General features: G+C 50.1%; 1 protein-coding gene across 6 annotated transcripts in view; it reads left to right on the top strand.

Annotated features, from left to right (window-relative positions):
• Positions 1–22224, top strand: part of nfia (nuclear factor I/A) — a 181432-nt gene that overhangs the window by 123404 nt on the left and 35804 nt on the right. For all 6 annotated transcript variants that reach the window (XM_064934776.1, XM_064934775.1, XM_064934778.1 and 3 more), the window contains exons 3-5: positions 1540–1602; positions 9455–9529; positions 20120–20237. In XM_064934776.1, coding sequence (XP_064790848.1) covers positions 1540–1602; positions 9455–9529; positions 20120–20237 — 256 coding nt within the window. The remainder of the gene's footprint in view (positions 1–1539; positions 1603–9454; positions 9530–20119; positions 20238–22224) is intronic.

Genomic DNA, 22224 nt, shown 5'->3' with positions numbered 1-22224 from the left:
ACGCACTCAGCCTGATTTCTCTCGCCAGCAACAGAGCAGAAAAACATTTCGGGGGGGGGAGAAAATGAAACTCTATGCCAAAAAACCATGGTCCTGATTTTATCTCAGCCTTGTTAAGATAAGTACCTCCTCTTGCAACTATTTCACTACTCTGGCAAACATCTTGTACCTATTTCAGTAGAACACAAGCAAACTAGTTTCAGTGAATCAGCCTTCCGGCCTATGTGTAGCAGCAATACCAGGCACGTTGTCCTATCAGCCTACCAGGCCTTGAGTCATAGCTCTCTGTCTCTCTGCTTGGCTCTCTTCAGTCCCGACTCCCAGAGTGGAGATGGGTAATATTTCTCCCACTCCCAACAATTTTATCTGCAGCCCGTCGGATCGATACAACCCAGCAGCAGCTAAATCATCCAGAGGTTATGTTCCTCTGCCATTTTTGGCAGCAGTTAAAAAGAAGGGAGGCGAAAAAAAAGGGGAGGCGAAACATAAGGAGCGGACTTCTTCGGCACCAAGAACGGCTCTTTTTACACGTCACTTCCCTCACCGTCGCTGTCACCGCTAACGACGCTGTTAGACGTTCTTGCGCCGGGGCAGAAAAATAGGGTTTTCCCTGTTTTATGAGCCATGGATGGAGTTGTTGCGGCAGGCATCGGCTTCTTAGTGTTTCTCCAGCCAGACCAATTTCCATAAGTGAGTGTTTGCCAACAGTGTGACATCCTCGCACTGGGCATTCTCTCCAGAAGCCTTATTCCCCCTTTCCTTTCCCCAACCACAAATTCCTCAACTCCTTCCCCACCTCTGACCGACACCACATCTGAAAACATGTCAGTCTAAGCCCCAGAAAAACATTCCGACACCCCACGCCACCACACCTTTCCACACAACACCCACAGACAGCGTAGTGCACTGTCAGGACAGTGAAGACGCTGACACAGGCTGGACAGCACAGTAGAGTACGATGAGACGAAGGCAGAGTCAATGTCACCGAGGAGGAGGGGCATCGACCCACCACACTAGACCAGACGAGCCAGTAGTCTACAGTAGCTTTAGCCCATGGCCTGTCAGTCAGTCTGTCTATAGCTACGGTTGCAGTTTCCTACAGTGTGGCTCAGGCTGTGCCAGTGTGCAGTCGATGCGTAGGCCGGGGGGGGGACAGACACCCGCATCGATCGCAGAGCTTGAGACATGGGGGCTAGGGTTTCACCTGAGCACACTCATTCACACACACACACACTCACACAGAACACACCCGGCGGGTTGGGTTAACCCTCTGACTGTAGGCAATCCCCCGACCGCACTCACATGCACAGTACTATGGTGACAAAATGCATTGAGTATTGCGACCGAAGAATCTTACCCTATCCGCGTCTTTTTATGGACTCTGCGTGTTTCGCAGTCTTGTCTTACCTTGTGTATATCCATGGCATCTCCTTGTCGACGAAAAATGTACCATCTTGGCTTTCATGAAAGTTACGTAGTGAGACCCTTTGCTCCAGTCCCTTACAGTCTCTCTCTCTCTCTCTCTCTCTCTCTCTCTAGATGGCCAGTCAGACAGTCCCAACCAGCAGAGTGAGTCTGACATCAAGGACCAGCCTGAGAACGGTAAGAGTCGAATGACAACGTCGTACTCTACTACAAAACTACTGTAGTACTACTGTAGTATACTATTACTATCATAGCACATTTGATTTATTAAGTGCTTTTTCTGCAATCGTGCTACTAAAATGACCAGTACACAGGTGTGTGTGTGTGTGTGTGTGTGTGTGTGTGTGTGTGTGTGTGTGTGTGTGTGTGTGTGTGTGTGTGTGTGTGTGTGTGTGTGTGTGTGTGTGTGTGTGTGTGTGTGTGTGTGTGTGTGTGTGTGCGTGTTCACCTGTCTTCATTCCTACTCCTGCCCTTCTGTAAAATTACACCACCAACCAGTGCCTGCTGAGCCAATGCTTTGAAAATACTTCCCTCCTTGAAGTGGTCACTGATCTCAACACGACTGGATTGCGCAAAGCCGTGTGGCGTGTAGAGTCCTTGCTTTGACCTACGGTATCCAATCACGTCAGAGCAGTGTTAACTTGAAGGGAGGAAGGAAGTCTTACTATTTTTTTATTGACAAAGGTGCAATCGGGTAATGGGACATTTTTCTTATTTTAAGTCTCAAAGGTCCATTCCACATAAGTACACTTCTATTCACATTCACTTAACCTTCCTGTACGGTTTTAAACTACAGTACTTTCTGCCAGTTGGATTTTTTAAATGATCCGTGCCAAAAATTGTCTGGACGCTGTCGGGGAGAAAGAGTTGATTTATTTTTTCACCCCCACCCCCCGCGCCGAAACCACACAGACACACACACACGGACATGTGTTTTGCCTTCGCTAAGCAGTGTGGTTGTGGCCCAGCCAGCCCTCTTCTCCCGGGCTCCTCGGAGATGGCGATTTACAACACGCTCACACCCCGTGTGAACATCTAGCACCTTAAAGCCAAGGGGGAGACGGGAGGCCATTACGTAGCCATGATGAGAGTGTGTGTTTGGGGAGGGGGAGGGGGGGTTCGACCAACTCTTTCATAAGTGTCTAGTGTTGTTTTTATAACATGACCATATCTTAAGATTGTCCCTGCCAACACCCCGTTGCCTTATAACAAATGTCTTTCCCACTCCCCAGATAGCTGGGAGTGGTACTTAGTATAGGGAGAGGGACCTATTTGCGCGTGACACCGCCCCGCCCTGTGTTTGTGTTTGGGACTTTTTATAGCAATTAACACAGACAGACAGATGAGGAGCTTGTTTATCCCCCCCCCCCATCCCTCTCTCCTCCTCTCCCCCCTCCCTCTCACCTCCCCTCCTCCTCTCACCCCCTGGTCCATATGTAGCTGATGTCATCCGCTCATCTGCTCTCTCTCTCTCTCTCTCTCTCTCTCTCTCTCTCTCTCTCTCTTTCTCTCTTTTCCCTCCCCTGTGGATGAACTGAAGGTCGCTCCATCTTGCATGTGCCTCTCTTGCGGATATCCAACATCACCTCCCATAATGCCTGTGTGATATTTTAGTTTTATTTATTTGATTTAATGTTTTCTTTTTTTGGGAGGGAGCCAAAGTCCATCTGCTGGCTGGCTGTAGCGCCGGGTCGAGATGAGTTGTGCATGTGTGGGTACTCAGCAGAGGGAATAATCCCTCCCTCCCTCCCTCCCACACACACACACACACACACACACGCACACTTCCTAAAAGTCACCTCAGCCTAACAGACAGGTCATCTCAACCGCTCAATCATGTACCAGATAATAGTTGATGTCTCAACCTAACATACAGCTCACACTATGTCTCAACCTAACCTACAGCTCACACTATGTATCAACCTAACCTACAGCTCACACTATGTCTCAACCTAACCTACAGCTCACACTATGTCTCAACCTAACCTACAGCTCCCACTATGTCTCAACCTAACCTACAGCTCACACTATGTCTCAACCTAACCTACAGCTCACACTATGTCTCAACCTAACCTACAGCTCACACTATGTCTCAACCTAACATACAGCTCACACTATGTCTCAACCTAACCTACAGCTCACACTATGTCTCAACCTAACCTACAGCTCACACTATGTCTCAACCTAACCTACAGCTCACACTATGTCTCAACCTAACCTACAGCTCACACTATGTCTCAACCTAACCTACAGGTTATGTCTCTCCCAGAGACCAACCACCTTGCCCAACCCATCTAGAATAAGCACTAAGCCTTGTCACACAGTGTCCCCCCCCCCCCCACACACACACACACACCTAGCCCCTACCACCTACACTCAGTAGATCAATTCCACCCAACACTAGTGTGACATAGAAAATGCCACAGGGTGCCTCCTAAAAGTAAACGCTGAATGACTGTTGCTCTGCATCGCTCCAGTTTCAGTCTTTGTACTAGGCTCTGCATAGTCAGCTTTGGCCCACTAACTTAGACATATCCTGCACTTGACCCTGGCGGTTAGAATAGAGAGGCTGTGGTTTCAACAATGCTGACTCCACACACACTTTACTACCTCTCCCCTCTTCCCTCCTCACCCAGCGCTCTGACGCGACGTCGCTCGTCTCGCCCCCCCCCCCCCCTCTCCCCCCACCTCTGTCGTCAGCACAGGAAAACAGGCTGTGTGACTGTGAGGGGAAAGTGTGTGTGTGTATAATATGTGTTTGCAAATGTTTGTGTGTCTGCGCAAGTGTGTGACTGAGAAAGTGTGTGTGTGTGTGTGTGTGTGTGTGTGTGTGTGTGTGTGTGTGTGTGTGTGTGTGTGTGTGTGTGTGTGTGTGTGTGTGTGTGTGTGTGGCCTTCCCTGGTTAACCTTGACCCGTGGGTCCGGGTGCTACGTGCTGTTTGACAAAGCTTGACTGGTGTCTTTCGAGGACAAGAGGCTTGTTGTACAATCCACAGGCCATGAGATAAGACCAGAGGATATCCTCGCCTTTACACCCTCTACTGCTGCACACATATGAAACAATACACACACACACGTTTTAGAAACAATACACACACGTTTTAGCAGCAACACACACACACGTTTTAGCAGCAACACACACACACACGTTTTAGCAGCAACACACATGTTTTAGTAACAACACACACACACACACACACACGTTTTAGAAACAATACACACACACACGTTTTAGCAACACACACACACACGTTTTAGCAGCAACACACACGTTTTAGTAACAACACACACACGTTTTAGAAACAATACACACACACACACACACACACACGTTTTAGCAACACACACACACACACGTTTTAGCAACACACACACACACACGTTTTAGAAACAATACACACACACGTTTTAGCAGCAACACACACGTTTTAGTAACAACAGACACACACACGTTTTAGAAACAATACACACACACACACGTTTTAGCAACACACACACGTTTTAGCAGCAACACACACGTTTTAGTAACAACACACACACACGTTTTAGAAACAATACACACACACACGTTTTAGCAACACACACACACACGTTTTAGAAACAATACACACACACACACGTTTTAGCAGCAACACACACACGTTTTAGCAACAATACACACACGTTTTAGCAACAATACACACACACACACGATTTAGAAACAATATACACACACCCGTTTTAGCAGCAACACACACATGTAACGGTTTTCTTTTGGTGAAGGAGAGGTGGACCAAAACGCAGCGTGGTGGTTATTCATGGTACTTTAATAAAGACACTATACATGAATAAACTAACAAAACAAGAAATGTGAAAAAAACCAAAACAGCCCTATCTGGTGCAAACACAGAGACAGGAACAATCACCCACAAATACACAGTGAAACCCAGGCTACCGAAGTATGATTCTCAATCAGAGACAACTAATGACACCTGCCTCTGATTGAGAACCATACTAGGCCGAAACATAGAAATACCCAAATCATAGAAAAACAAACATAGACTGCCCACCCCAACTCACGCCCTGACAATACTAAATAATGACAAAACAAAGGAAATAAAGGTCAGAACGTGACAGTACCCCCCCCCCCCCCAAAGGTGCGGACTCCGGCCGCAAAACCTTAACCTATAGGGGAGGGTCTGGGTGGGTGTCTGTCCGCGGTGGCGGCTCTGGTGCAGGACGCGTACCCCACTTCACCATCGTCTTAGTCCGCCTTCTTGTCCGCTTCCGTGGCCTCCTAAACACAGTGACTCTACTAAATGACCCCACTGGACTGAGGGGCGGAAGCTCTGGACAGAGGGGTGGAAGCTCTGGACAGAGGGGCAGAAGCTCTGGACAGAGGGGCGGAAGCTCTGGACAGAGGGGCGGAAGCTCTGGACTGAGGGGCTCTGGCGCCTCTGGGCTGAGGGGCTCTGGCGCCTCTGGGCTGACTGGCGGCACTGGCGGCCCCTGGCTGACTGGCGGCCCCTGGCTGACTGGCGGCACTGGCGGCCCCTGGCTGACTGGCGGCCCCTGGCTGACTGGCCGCCCCTGGCTGACTGGTGGCTCAGATGGCGCTGGGCAACGGGAAGCTCCGGCAACGCTGGAGAGGAAGGCTCTGGCAGCGCTGAACTGAGTAGCTCTGGCGCCTCTGGAATGAGGGGCTCTCGCGCCTCTGGACTGAGCGGCGGGAGCTCTGGCTGCGCTAGAGAGGAGGAAGTCTCCGGCAGCACTGGACAGGCGGGAGCACCTGTAGGGATGAGACGGAGAGACAGCCTGGTGCGGAGGGCTGCCACCAGAGGGCTGGTGCGTGGAGGTGGTACCGGATAGACTGGACCGTGCAGGCGCACTGGAGCTCTTGAGCACCGAGCCTGCCCAACCTTACCCGGTTGAATGCTCCCGGTCGCCCTGCCAGTGCGGCGAGGTGGAATAGCCCGCATTGGGCTATGCAGGCGAACCGGAGACACCGTGCGCAAGGCTGGTGCCATGTAAGCCGGCCCAAGGAGACGCACTGGGGACCAGATGCTCACTCTAGTCCGGCCGATACGCGGAGCTGGTATGTACCGCACCGGGCTATGCACCCGCACTGGGGACACCGTGCGCTCCACCGCATAACACGGTGCCTCTCTCCCGGTCTCTCTCGCCCCCCGGTAAACACAGGAAGTTGGCGCAGGTCTCCTACCTGGCTTTGCCACACCTCCTGTGTGCCCCCCCAATACATTTTTGGGGCTGACTCTCGGGCTTCCTACCGCGCCGCCGTGCTTGTCTCTCCAACTCCATTCTCCTATACCCCTCTTCGCACTGCTCCAGCGAATCCCAGGCGGGCTCCGGCACTCTTCCTGGGTCGACCGCCCACCTGTCTATTTCCTCCCAAGTAGTATAGTCCATACTCTTGCCGTCCAAAACGTCCTCCCATGTCCATTCCTCTTTTCGCTGCTCCTGCTGCCGCTGCCTGTCACCACGCCGCTTGGTCCTGTTGTGGTGGGTGATTCTGTAACGGTTTTCTTTTGGTGAAGGAGAGAGAGGTGGACCAAAACATAGCGTGGTGGTTATTCATGGTACTTTAATAAAGACACTATACATGAATAAACTAACAAAACAAGAAATGTGAAAAATAAAAAAAAACAGCCCTATCTGGTGCAAACAAACACAGAGACAGGAACAATCACCCACCAACACACAGATGATTCTCAATCAGAGACAACTAATGACACCTGCCTCTGATTGAGAACCATACTAGGCCGAAACATAGAAATACCCAAATCATAGAAAAACAAACATACCCTGCCCACCCAAACTCACGCCCTGACCATACTAAATAATGACAAAACAAAGGAAATAAAGGTCAGAACGTGACAACACACATGTTTTAGAAACAACTCACAAACACGTTTTTAGCAACAATACAAACACACACACACATTTTTGAAACAACTCACACACACTTTTTTAGCAACAATACCCCCACACACACACACACACACACACACATTTTAGCAACAGAAATGCACTTGTTGATATGTCAAAAGTTTTCTCTGACTTGTCATTGTTTGGTAGGGACACATTTTCTCTCCCCATAACTCAGTTGAACTTGGGCCTCAACCTTTTTTCCTCCCTCCCTCCCACGCTGTTGAGCTGAGTGTTTTTGGTCTCTCTCGCCAGTCGGAGGGGAGGTTAGCTCTCCTAGCTCTTATGAAAGCCGAACCTCTGGCTCGTCCTCCCCTCCTCTCTTTCTCTTATTTCTCCCTCTCTTTTCCCCCCTTCTCCCTCTTCTGCCCTCTCTCTAACTCTCTTTCTCAGCCCCCCCCTCTCTCTGTCTCAGTGGACACAGCTGGGAGTGATTATCCTTGTTGAGATATAGAAGCCCTGCCCCCTCCTCCTCCTCCCCCCCTGTCTCCCTATACGAGGCGCTCACTCATGGAAATGGCCTTGTTGAACCCGGGCTGCCGAGTGCGTATATATGTATATATATATATATATATATATATATATATATATATACCTTCCTGCTCCCTGTACCGGCAGCTCAGGCTAGTGCGCTGTGGCTATGCTATGCCGCTGTGTCCTACAATCCCACAGTGGGGCTGTGTTATGCTCTATGCACAGATGGACAGGCAGACAGACATGCTCGAACACACACACACACACGCTTTGTGTAATTGTTGTTTCACAAGTATATAAAGCTGCATGGAAACTTTGACTTCTCTACGACACACACACACGCGTGTATATATATAGTGCACGTACACAATTTAACTTGCCTATGGACACACACGGGGACACACACGTATATACTGTACACACACTATTTAACTTAACGCTTAGCACACGTGCGCGCACACACTCTTTTTCAAACTTTCTCTCCCTCCTGCTCTCTCTCAATTCTCCGACACACACTTTCCGTCTCTCTCTGTCTGTCTCTGAATTTTCACATTCTCATTTTCCTTCTTTCTCTTGTTTCTCACGTTCCCCTTCGTTCCCCCTCTTTCCCGTTCGCACTGCTTCTCCAGCACACCATTTCTCTCCTTCGTTCTCCTTTCCTCTTGTCCTGTTTATTCCTCTCTCATCTCTTTCTCAATCCCACTCCTTCTCTTTCCCTCTCTGCCCCCCCCCCCCCCGTTCAGTCTCAGGGGCGTCTGCGCGGGAGGGCTCTGTGGGTCTACAGACTTTCAACTAATGTCAGCAGTTTGGCTCGCAATGAGCCGTATATATTATCGCTCTCTCACGCAAGAGGCTCTCTTTCTGTCTACCTCTCTCCCTGCCTCTTAATATCTATCTCTCTGCCTCTACCCCCGTCCACCCTCTACTCTCTCTGTCAGTTGCCTTCTTTATGTATGAATCTAGTGGTCCACATGCTGCAGGTCTCCTCAGCCACCGACCAGAGTTTCACCCACCAACACTCCCTGTATGGGCGTGGGTGTACCTAATTCCCTTAATAGTGTACTACGTTTGAGCAGAGTACTATGGGCCCCTGGTCCAACGCAGTGCGCTATAATGCTATTGGGTGCTGTCTGGGACACCGTTCTGGGCAATGAAGATGAGTTGTGAGGGGGGAAAGTGTAGGAAAGCATGTCCAAAGTTTTGGAAAACGTCTTGGAAAGATGGGCGGAGATGGGATTTAGTTCGACACTCAAATTTGTTTAGTACCAACTCAAGACATGCTCCAGTAGTTTGATTAGGGGCCCTCCTGGAGCCCCCTGCTGTAGTGTTGGGAGAGGCAAAGAAACACCCATGGGGACAGAGGCCCCAGATGTGCCCTGCCCTCTGGGTTACCCTAAACACACCCTCCTCCCCCACACGGCCTCTCTTTCCCACCGGGACATGGAAGGGTGGGTGTGTTTGTGCGTGTGTGTGTTGCGTAACAGGAGAGAATGTCGTGGTGTGTGTTTGAAAAGAAACGTGGGGAATCCTGTACCTCTTCCCTTGTACCTCCTCTTTCATGTTTCCGATCCCTCTGTTGGCAATAGCATCACCTTGTGCTTTTCTATCTTTCTCTCTCTCGCGCTTTTAGGACATCTTGGCTTCCAGGACAGCTTCGTCACATCGGGGGTCTTCAGTGTCGCTGAACTCGTGCGAGTCTCACAGAGTAAGTTTGTCCATCTTGTTATTTCAATCTCTATCTCTTTTTCTCTCCCTGACCCTCCCTCTCTCTCTCTTTCCTTCCACCACTCCCTCTTTCCCTGTCCCCATCCCTCTCTTTCCCTCCCTCTCTTTCTCTCTCTCTTTCTCTTTCTCTCTCTCTTTCTCTCCCTCTCTCTCTTTCTCTCTCTCTTTCTCTCCCTCCCCTCCCTCCCTCCCTCCCTCCCTCCCTCCCTCCCTCCCTCCCTCCCTCCCTCCCTCCCTCCCTCCCTCTCTCTCTTCCATTTTCCCTGTCTCTCCCCCCTCCACAAAGAGATCCCTGCAGGCTGTGATTTGATTGCAGATCTGCCATCGATATGGTCCGGCCCACTAATGCAATTTATCAGGACCAGTACGGAGAGCCCCCCCCCCCCCCCACACACACACACACACACATACTCTCTTAATGAACTAAGAGCAAACCCCGAATCTCTCCCAAATCAGACAGTCAGCTAAAAGCAAAGACCCAGATCAACTAAGATCTGGGCCCGTATTCCCAAAGGACTGATAGGACCAGTTGCCTTTTAGATCATAAGGAAATAATACATGGGGGGGGACCTGATCCTAGATCAGCACTCCTACCCTGAGCCGCTGCAATACACGCCCTGGAGTCCCTTTTATTTCAGGTAAGGCTGGAAGTGAACTAAAACAAGACCAGGCACCCGTCTGCTGTGGCATCATAGCTGGTCCCCAAGACCCGACAAGAAGGCCTACGTAATGATCGACTGGTGTGTCGTGTTGGGACTGGGGGACTCTGTAGGACCTGCGTGTAAAAGCCCTCTAGGGGAAGGAGAACGGGGCAACGAGAAAGTGAAGGGGTGAGATAGAGGTGAGGGACGTGGTGAAACGGCGTACTGAGCAGAAGAAAGCCATCGTCGTCGTCGGATAAGGAGGAGGAGACGGGAAAGACAAAAGAGAGAGATGGGAGGAGAGGCAGAGTGAGAGAGGGAAGGGAGGGGAAGCAAACGTGACCTTTAAAAAGTGCCGTCTACGCGTAACACGGGGCGGTAGAGAGAGGGGGGTAGAGAGAGCGAGGGAGGGATGGATGGAGGGAGGAGAGTGACAGAGTGCAGAACAATCCATACGGCCCTGTCGATAGCCCCCGCTAACAATAGCCCATTGAAAGTGCCTGTCAGCACTCCGGCTGGAGCCCCTTTTGATCAAAGGTGCAATGATGACCACCCCAACACACACACACACACACACACACACACACACATACACACACAGACACACACACACACTGTCGTGACCCAATACTGGGCTGGGCCGCACCACACCTAGGACCAGCCATAGTGGGGATGGTCAGGGAGATGCAGGGGGAAGTGAGACGGAGGGGTGGGGGTTGGTGGAGAGACCGGGGCGCCAAGGGGATCCAGACAGGGCGGACCCGGGCAGCCGGCCCACCGTGTGAATTTCCCCCCCCCCACTAGGATTTTAACCTACACACACACATAGGCACACACACAACCTCCCCCCTTCTCAGTCTCACAGAGCTGGCACCCAGGTCTTGGCCCTCTCCAGATGCCTCCATTGTGTTGGCAGAGGACAGCGTAGGGCAGGGCAGACCCATCGTGTGTGTGTGTGTGTGTGTGTGTGTGTGTGTGTGTGTGTGTGTGTGTGTGTGTGTGTGTGTGTGTGTGTGTGTGTGTGTGTGTGTGTGTGTGTGTGTGTGTGTGTGCGTGTGTGTGTGTGACGTGTCAGGCAAGCAATCAGACAGTCGTTTATTGTGGAGTTGTGTGTGTTTCTGTTTGGGACAAAACCAGAAGGATCTCTTGATCCTGAGTGTACAATAGGTTGTGTTCTATTGGGGTGTGTGTGTGTGTGTGTGTGTGTGTGTGTGTGTGTGTGTGTGTGTGTGTGTGTGTGTGTGTGTGTGTGTGTGTGTGTGTGTGTGTGTGTGTGTGTGTGTGTGTGTGTGTGTGTGTGAGAGAGAGGGGGTGTATGTGTATCACTAGCTTGTGATATTAGTCTGATTAGCGCAGGCATAGCGCGGCCCCCGCATCAGAAGTCCTGGCATGTGATGGTTAACAAGATTAAGGAATATGCATAATGGATCTGGTTCTATGAAGAGCTGGGCTTTTATCCCAACATCTGTGACACGGGTGGGGGTGGGGAGGGGGGGGGGGGGGTTAGGTAGAAGAAAGGAAGTTACCGGGTGGCATATGTTTTCTGGAAGATTTCTTTCTCTTCCTGTTTCTCTCTCTCTCTCTCTCTCTCTCTCTTACAAACTTTTTCGCTGTTTCTCGCTATCCCTCTCTCTCTCTCTCTCTACCACGCTCTCTCTCTCTCTCTCTCTCTCTCTCTCTCTCGCTCTCTTCCAGCCACAACATAGCCACAAGGGGGCTTTATTCACTTAGCTACTGTACATCTGACTGACTGTGTGTGGCCCTTAAAGCTAACAGTCTAGAAAGGTTTTTTCTTCTAAATGCCAATACATAATAAATCAAGTATGGAATGAAGTGTTGTGTTGAATATATCAAATAAAATGCCTTTGCCAATCAACAGGTCAGGCAAAGAATACTGTAAACCTTTAATACACAGACACAGTGCACATGAGACAGACCTACTGGGCTGGAACAAAACCCTGCACAACTTGTACCTGCAGGAAACTCCTGCCTCCTGACAGGGTCCATACGAGTGCACTCCAGGTTCTCTCCATCTAGAAGACGATCACAGACACACTGTCCAGCACTCTATCTGGCCATATAGAGCAATCCCCTTAGAGATCCCCCTCCCCCCCAAAACATTGACAGCACCCGTGGTTTGCCGAAGGGTGCCTGGTCTTCCCTTAAATAGCCACTGGCCCAACGTGTCCATATCTACCCAGTCAGCAAAGCTGTATCTGTGTGGGTGGGGGTCGACAGGTCCCTCAAAGGGGATTGCTCTATATGGCCAGATAGAGTGCTGGACAGTATGCACAGCCATGACTTTGGTGGACACACACACACACACACACACTTCCTGAGCGAGTGTGTGTGTTTTTCCTTTTTTTTGTGTGTGGAACAGTTGGCATCAAAAAGCTGATGCACTTTAGCGTAATCCCAGTGGAAGTGTGGAGGTGCACGTAAGGTCGACATTACGACGCTCCGTGTGTGTGTGTGTGTGTGTGTGTATGCATGCGTGGAACCAAGCAAGGGGGGGGGGGGTGGGTTGACTTGTGCACAGTGCAGAAGATGAGAGGTCGTTCATGGTATTGAATGGGGTGACATCCCCCCTCCCCTCCCCACCCACCCCCGTCTATATGGCAGTGTGACCTTGGCTTTGTGCACCCATTACACAATTCAGTGGCAGGGCCCAATCGAATCTGCTTCTGTCGATCAATATCCTATTAAAGCACCACACAAAAAAACGAGGGGGAGGGAGAGGGAGGGAGGGAGGGAGGGTGGAGAGAGCGAAATGAAAGTCTTCATAAAGTTAGTGGTTATAGCTACATCGTTTTTTACATTTATTTTGGTAGTCGTGACTTGGGCGGAATTGGAATTGTCCTGTTCATTACCGGGCCCGGGTAATTTGGGCGATTGGGTACCGCCCTTTCCTTTCCATGCCTCCCTTTTTCTCTCTCTCCTCCCTTACCTATCTATGTCTCGTACATTCTATTCTACGTACATTCTATCTGTCTCTTCTGAGACCGTGTTCCTCTAATCTAGTTCACTGGTCCTTCTAGACATTCCCAATCAAATGCGGTATCACTACTTTGTCCTGCCACACAGTCATGGCTTTATCTCTGTAGCCCAGTGCCAGTTTGACCAGGGCACCCTGTCGAGACGGTGCCGGTTTGACCAGGGCACCCTGTCGAGACGGTGCCGGTTTGACCAGGGCACCCTGTCGACACGGTGCCGGTTTGACCAGGGCACCCTGTCGACACGGTGCCGGTTTGACCAGGGCACCCTGTCGACACGGTGCCGGTTTGACCAGGGCACCCTGTCGACACGGTGCCGGTTTGACCAGGGCACCCTGTCGACACGGTGCCGGTTTGACCAGGGCACCCTGTCGAGACGGTGCCGGTTTGACCAGGGCACCCTGTCGACACAGTGCCAGTTTGACCAGGGCACCCTGTCGACACAGTGCCAGGAGGCACCACATAGACACATGGGGACAGATTCAGAAAACCTTTAGAAGAAATGTCTTCTCAACTGCCATTTTGACCACTTCTTTTGCCATACCCCCGACGGCAGAGACCGACTCGGCCGCTCTCGCCCATCCTCTCTTCTTGGTGTCTGCAGTGACCCCGCAGTTATCAAGTCTCCCCAACAGCAACCTTTTCCTGGCTGCTGTTTCCTCCACCGTCACTTCAACCTCTTGTTTGCTTGAGTTTTTAATTGCACTTTCCTTGGTTATCCATTTTGAATTTGATGTACAGTAGCTAACCTTAGTCGAGCTATAATGTCTGTAAGATAACGTGTGTGTGTGTGTGTGTGTGTGTGTGTGTGTGTGTGTGTGTGTGTGTGTGTGTAAAGGGTTCGCGAGCCGACTAACACATTTTTATTCTCGAGGCATTAAGCAAATAAATACATGTAATAAAATTAGATCCTATCATCCCTGTCACATTCGGCTTAGTTATTAGTTGTCACTGATGTCAATGCCACATAAGAAGATATTTACGAAGTTCCTAAAAAAAAACTACAAATTCCTAAGAACATTTTGAGGAATTGCATTTACAAACTATCTTGAACTTCTTCTTTTTTTGTCCTAAGCAGCTTCTTAAGTTCTTTTCGTAAGTAATGTTTTGTGAATCCGGCCCCAGGGCAACACACGCCTCGACCAATGGTGTCCACCTGCAGGTCATCTGCTAATAGTGGCCCACCATAGACACACACACACACACACGTATTTTCAAGCACATGAATACACACGAGTACACTCACACACACTCTATCTAAAAATCTAAAAACTAGTTGGCACCATGCTAGTATTAGTGGCAAACAGCACCCATTTCATGGGGCATGCCCACCTGGGATCCCTCCAACACACACACACACACACACACACACAATGGGGCCTTGGCACGGACACCCATAGACCAGACGACTGGGAAGAACAGGGTGAGCAAATGAATGAATAATGGAAGAGAGAAGGGCTGGCAAGGCCTTTCCACCATCCTGCCATCCTTCTATCCATCCCCCCCCTTCACCCTCAGCCACTCTGTCTGCCCCCTGGCACTCCCTGGCACCACCTCTGGGGATACTTAATGCACACACACACACACACACCCTTCATCCACCACACGGTGTGCCAGCCTTGCCAACCCCAACAGCATCACCATGCCCCGACCGGCTCCTGTGCCAGTGGGCAGTGCCATCTGGGCGCCACACACAGCCACTGGCGGTACTGGTGTATGGGGTTAAGCAGTGCAGCTGGTGTGGCTCTGGTGGCTGTGCCACAGTAGCAGCACTCAATAACGGGTGTTAAAATATACAGTGCCTTCAGAAAGTCTTCATTGGGCCTAAAAAAACAATACCCCCAAAAAACAATAATGTCAAAGTGGAAGGATGTTTTTGGAAACGTTTCCAAATGAATCAACAAACGAAAAGGTGAAATGTCTTCGGTCAATAAGTGTTCAACCTCGTTGTCATGGCAAAGCCGGAGTAAGTTCAGGAGTAAAAGAAAAAGTGCTTCACTATAAGTTGCATGGACACTCTGTGTGCAATGATGGTGTTTAACATGATTTTGGAATGACCACTACATCTCTGCACCCCACATATAGAATTTCAAACGCAGATTTAACCACATAGACCAGGGAGGTTTTCCGATGCCTCGCAAAGAAGGGCAGCCGTTGGCAGATGGGTTTTAAAAAAAAGCAGCAGACATTGATTATCCCTTTGAGCATGTTGAAGTTATTAATTACACTTTGGATGGTGTATCAATACACTCAGTCACTACAAAGATACAGACTACCTTCCTAACTCAGTTGCCAGAGAGGAAGGAAACCGTTCATGGATTTCACCATGAGGCCAATGGTGACTTTAAAACAGTTACGGAGTTTAATGGCTGTGATAGGAGGAAAACTAAGGATGGATCAACATTGTAGTTACTCCACAATACATGTACTAACCTAAGTGACAGAGTGAAAAAAAGGAAGTCTGTACAGAATAAAAAATATTCCAAAACATGTGTCCTGTTTGCAATAAGGCTCTAAAGTAAAACTGTAAAAAAACAATGTAAGAAATTAACTTTTTTATAAATATAAAATGTTAAGTTTGGGGCAAACATAACACATCACTGATTACAGTACCACTCATATTTTCAAGCATGGTGGTGGCTGCATCATGTTATGGGTATGCTTGTCTAGGGAGGTTTTTAAAGATAAAATTAAACGGAATAGAGCTAAGCACAGGCAAAATCCTAGAGGGAAACCTGGTTCAGTCTGATTTCCAACAAACACTGGGAGATAAATTCACATTTCACCAGGACAATAACCTAAAACACAAATCCAAAGATACTCTGGAGTCGCTTACCAAGATGACATTGAACGTTCCCGAGTGGCCTAGTTACAGTTTTGACTTAAATCGGTTTGAAAATCTATGGCAAGACTTGAAAATGTCTGTCGAGCAATGATCAACAACCAATTTGACAGAGTTTGAGGAATTTTAAACATGATAATGGGCTAATATTGTACAATCCAGGTATGTAAAGCTCTTAGAGACTTACCCAGAAAGACTCACAGCTGTAATCACTGCCAAAGGGGATTCTGACATGGGGTGTCAATACTTATGTAAATTACATGTTTCTGTATTTCATTTTCAATAAATAAAAAATCCTAAAACATGTTTGTCATTATGGGATATTGTGTTTAGGTGGATGAGATAAAAAATAAATGGAATTCAGGCTGTAACACAACAAAAATGGAGTAAGTAATGGGGGTATGAATAATTTCTGAAGGCAGTTTCCAGTACCAGTAGTACAGCGGTAGCTCACTATCTCTGTGTGTGTGTGTGTGTGTGTGTGTGTGTGTGTGTGTGTGTGTGTGTGTGTGTGTGTGTGTGTGTGTGTGTGTGTGTGTGTGTGTGTGTGTGTGTGTGTGTGTGTGTGTGTGTGTGTGTGTGTGTGTGTGTGTGTGTGTGTGTGGGTGTGTGTGTGTGTGTGTGTGGGTGTGAGAAGCCCCACCAGGAGTGTGTGTGCGTGCATGCGTATGGGTGTGAGAAGCCCCACCAGGAGTGTGTGTTTGTGTGTGTGTGTGTGTGTGCGTGCGTATGGGTGTGAGAAGCCCCACCAGGAGTGTGTGTGTGTATGTTAAGTCCAGGAGCAGGTCTGCAGGGCAGCAACAGAGAGAAAACACAGCGGCGCTGACCAAGCAGAAAAACTCAAGTCCTGTCAGGGCCTCTCGCTCTCCCTCCCCCTCCTCTCTCTCTCTCTCTCTCTCTCTCTCTCTCTCTCTCTCTCTCGCTCCTTTTCCCTCGCATCTCCTCCCTCTGTAGTCGTTCGCTCATCCCATCATGCCATTACACTCTCCGTCAATAAAGCGATGGAAAGGAGAGGAGGAGGGATGGAGTGGAGGGAGGAGCGGCTCGGGGGCTCTCTCTCTCTCGCTCTCTAGTTGCTGGGCGGATGTCCGGGTTTGAAGTTGATTGCTGCCTTTGTTGTCAAATGCTTCAATTTGAAAATCCGCTCGAACAAAGGAGATGTTTTTTTTTCTTTTTCTCTTTTCTCCCTCTTCTCTTTTTTTCTAAAGACAGCCCTCACAGCTTTTGTGGAGGTTTAGATCCCCGGTGTCTGGCTGGACTGGGTGGGGGGGTGGGGGGGGGGACAAGACCGGTGAGGTGAGGGGGGCATGGGGAGGAAATGGCAGCCTCTTTGGTAGTGGACCACACTGGAGAGCGAGAGGGGAGGGAGAGGGATAGATAGAGAGGCTAGCAAACAGATGGGCCAATTGTACAGCAGCACCACCTTGTCGCGGCACTAGTGTGCACTAGTTTGTGTGCTTGCCTTTGTCTCTCTCTCACACACATACCTACCGTCTGAGACGCATTCCTTTGCACTAAAGTGGCTAATGAGTAGATTGAGCTGATTGAAACATTTCGCTAATGTTAAACTTTCTTCCTGCACCGGCAAGGTACAACCAAGGTAGTCTGACAGGTATGGTGGGAGAGAAGGGAGAACGGCTCCATCACAGAGCGAGAGAAAGGAGAGATGGGAGAGAGAGAGGAAGGCTCCATCAGAGAGAGAGTGAGAGAGAGAGAGAGAGAGAGAGAGAGAGAGAGAGAGAGATCAATGCAGGCCTGATAGCTACAGGTTTCATTTGGAATCCTCCAGGAGGCAAAAAGCACTTGATAAAGCCCTTAAGAGGTAGAGACTGCGGATTACCTTTATGATTGATTTCCATTCCAGTCAGACAGACTGCAGCGTTGGTCATTTTTCTCTTCTCTCCCTTTATCCTGTCTCCCTCTCTTTCTCATCCCTCTATCCCACTGATTCCGAAGGAAGGGCCCTCGCTGTACACCTATATTTCGATATCCCTCTTTCTTTCCCACTATCACTCTCCTCCTACTTTCCTCTCCTTCTATTTCCCTCTATCCCTTTCTCTCTTTCCATCCCTCCTTCACTCTCTTTATCCCTCTCTCTACCCCCTTCCCCTTCCTTTCTCCATCCCTACACCCCCCCCCCCCCTTCTCCATCCCTACACCCCCCTCCCCCCCCTTCCTCCATCCCTACACCCCCTCTCCCCTTTCCTTCATCCTTACTCCCCCTCTCCCCCTTCCTCCATCCCTACACCCCCCTCTCCCCCTCCCTTCCTCCATCCCTATACCCCCCTCTCCCCCTCCCTTCCTCCATCCCTACACCCCTCTCCCCCCCTTTCTCCATCCCTACACCCCCTCCCCCTTCCTTCCTCCATCCCTACACCCCCCTCCCCCTTCCTTCCTCTATCCTTACACCCCCCCCCTCTGTCCCTACTCTCCCGCTCTCCTTCCATCCCTCTCTTTCTTCCTCTCCAGACTAGAGCTATAGGCTGAGTTACTGCAGCCCGGTGCCCAGGTTAGCTCTCTCACAAATTACTTCTGCGGCCCCCACTATTAGCCATGCAAATGTACCCTCCGCTTTACTGCCCGCCTCGTAAATAAACCTGCCAAGCCACTTTGGATTAGGAAGGGAGGGAGGATGAAGAGGGGATGGAATTTTGTAAATGACAGTGGCATTTTTTGGGGGTGGGGGTGGGTTATGGAATGACTATGCGGGACAGTGTTGATTTTTTTGGTAGTTATTGTTAGAGATGTTTGCTGGATGCTACGTTGTGATGACACATGCACTATTGCGCTTTCTCCTCCCTCTCTCCCCTATCGCGCTCTCTCCCTCTCCTCTCTCCATCCCTCCCTCTCTCTCCCTGCCTCCCTCCCGTTCTCCATCCCTCCCCCTCTCGCCCTCTCTCTCCATCCCTCCCTCTCTCCCTCTCTCTCCATCCCTCCCTCTCTCCATCCCTCCCCCTCTCGCCCTCTCTCTCCATCCCTCTCTCTCTCCATCCCTCCCTCTCTCCCTCTCTCTCCATCCCTCCCCCTCTCCCCCCTCTCCATCCATCCCGCCCTCCCTTTCTTCCTCTTGCCCCTGTACCAGTGTCCTCTTCCAATGTTAATTAGGAACACCATTACCGTGTCTGTCACAGCCTCCTCCTCCTTCTCTTCCTCTCCTCCTCTTCCTCTCCTCTGTTTGGTATGCAGCGGCAACCCTCCTCCTCCCTCATCCCCTCCGCCTCACGTTTGCGCTGTCCTCATCAAAAATAGTGGTCCCTGTCACCATGAATATAAAGAGGCACCAACGCCTGCCTTTATGGACTGGCTGACAAAAGGCGCTCGATAGCATGCCAGCTAGTCCCACGGTGACCTACACACACACACACACACACACACACACACACACACACACACACACACACACACACACACACACACACACACACACACACACACACACAAGAGAGAGTGAGCAGGCAGTGGGAAGGGAAACCTTTTTAGTGGGACACTTTGGTGCAACAAGGCGGACGTGGTACCGCCTGCGTCTCAATAGTCAAAAATGGCTTCCTTTCCTCTTGTCTCCTCTCATCAGCACTGTACAGGTGGGAGCACATTCCCAATACTCCTCCATGTTGCTCAGGTCTATTCTGTGCGTTTGGGCTCAGTGAAGATGAAGGAGATGACAAGAAGACAGGGAGAGGAAACCACTACAGAGACCACTAAAAACCACTAAAAAAACACACTAAAAAAACACACGTTTGAAATGTAACACAACTAATGGTCCCCCTCCCCCTCTCCCTCCCTCTCTCCTCTCTCCTCTCCCTCTCTCCTCTCTCCTCTCCTTCTCTCCTCTCCCTCTCTCCTCCCTTCTCTCCTCTCCCTCTCTCCTCATCTCTCCTCTCCCTCTCCTCTCATCTCCCTCTCTACTCATCTCTCCTCTCCCTATCTCCTCTCCTCTCCCTCTCTCCTCACCTCTCCTTCTCTCCTCATCTCTCCTCTCCCTCTCTCCTCTCCCTCTCTCCTCATCTCTCCTCATCTCTCTTCTCCCTCTCTCCTCTCCCTCTCTCCTCATCTCTCCTCATCTCTCCTCTCTCTCTCTCTCTCTCTCTCTCTAGCCCCAATCGCAGCGGGGACGGGTCCTAACTTCTCGCTGGCGGACTTGGACAGCTCCTCCTACTACAGCATGAGCCCCGGGGCCATGAGGAGACCCTTACCAAGCACCTCCTCCAGCAGGTAACCACACACACACACACACACAGAATGAGAGGGACACACACGCAAACAATCACACACCCTCACGCACACACAGAATGAGAGGGACACACACGCAAACAAGCACACACCCTCACGCACACACAGAATGAGAGGGACACACACGCAAACAAGCACACACCCTCACGCACACACAGAATGAGAGGGACACACACGCAAACAGGCACACACACTCACGCACACACACAAGCATGCACCCGCAAGCGTGCGCACACACACAGAACACACACACACAAACACACACACACACACAGGGCTTGCTCAATCTCCGAGCAAGAGCCTTACCTCACAGTGTGTATTTGCTCATGCACACGTTTGTGCGTTCAAACCAATGTGTGTGTTTAGGAGCGCATTTATGTGTGTTTCTCTCAAACACACACACACACACCCATTCTGACTCTGCCCGTTACTCAGGAGACAGCCCACGCACTGTGTAAGGTCTGAAAGAGCAGCTACAAACACAGAGCCTGGAGGCACTGCTCACTGAACTGGGCTCAACCTCCAACCTACCATCTCCTGTACCGTACTCACATAATGACTGCAAAATATCCATCCTTTCTAATGGAAAGTGTTGCACTGTACGCTCTAGCATACACACACACACACACACACACACACTCTCCATGTGCATTGGTTAAACTTGCGCATGTTAAATGCACATGGGTTTGCATATGTGTATGCGCAGGTGCTGTGTGTGCGGGTTCGGATGCACGTGCGTGTGCGAGAGTATGTGTACACACGTTGGTGAGCGCGCACGCATGTGTGTGTGTGTCTCCGCACACCCGTGTGCGTCAAGCCCACGTGAGCCTGCGGCCTCGCCCTCCGTCCAGACTCCTCCCTACCCAAGCGAACACGGCTGAACAAGGAGGCTGTTTTTAGTGTGTGTGTGTGTGTGTGTGTGTGTGTGCCCCGCCTCTAATTATGCAATTAGGAGGGAAACCCACCAGCAGACATCACACACACACACACACACACACACACAAAGAAATGTCAGAACCAACGGCAAGGGAAACAACTCACTGGTTTAGTGGTGCTTCCCCATTCACACCCTATTCCCTATATAGTGTACTTTTGATCTTAGCCCTATGGGATACCTATGGGCCCTGGTCAAAGGAAGTGCATCATGTAAAGGGAATAGAGAGCAATTTGAGATGCCCCCTAGCAGTGGTCTTGTAGATTTACACACACCAGCACCAAACCACTGTCCATGTGTGGAGTGATACTGTGTGAAGCAGAGTGCAGTGTGGGACAGGCTTTGATGGGAGGCCCCAATGTGGCCGCAAGTAGGAGCCCAACACACAAACACACGTGCGCAGACACACGGATGCATGCTTACATACAGACAGAATAAACACACACACACACCCGTTAACCCAAATGCATAGGCTACATCCTAACTGTATACACATCAAACACAAACATATACAGACCCCCCCCCATACACACACACACACTCAGGCCAGCCGTAGACTCAGGCCAGCCGTGTGTGTCAGTCCCAGGCTCTTGATCCTTGGCCAGAGTTGCCACTGTTAAAGAGGATTCCATTCATCTGGCCTGCCTCTCTCTCTGGGGGATGGCTGCATTCATCAGATGATACCCTTATGTACACACACACACACACTCCATATTCTGGCTGATGCAGAGCATGGAAGTTGATCCACATGCATGGGCACCAGACACAAAGAGATCAACCATTAAACGTACACACACACACACTGTGTTTCTATAAAGACACCAGTGACAATATACTTCTTGTCGACACATTTAGATCATGACTGAATGTACGATTTTATGAGTGAAGATATTTAAACAGGGGTATTGTCATTAAACTCTTAAGCGCTAAGGAATGGCCTCCGAATAGCACTAAAACATTGCTAGCAGGCGTTCACCCTCGTACCTGTGTGTGTGTGTGTGTGTGTGTGTGTGTGTGTGTGTGTGTGTGTGTGTG

Source organism: Oncorhynchus masou, chromosome 24 (genome assembly GCF_036934945.1).
Source record: "Oncorhynchus masou masou isolate Uvic2021 chromosome 24, UVic_Omas_1.1, whole genome shotgun sequence".
NCBI classification, from domain to species: domain Eukaryota; kingdom Metazoa; phylum Chordata; class Actinopteri; order Salmoniformes; family Salmonidae; genus Oncorhynchus; species Oncorhynchus masou.
This window is presented reverse-complemented; position numbering and strand designations above follow the sequence as displayed.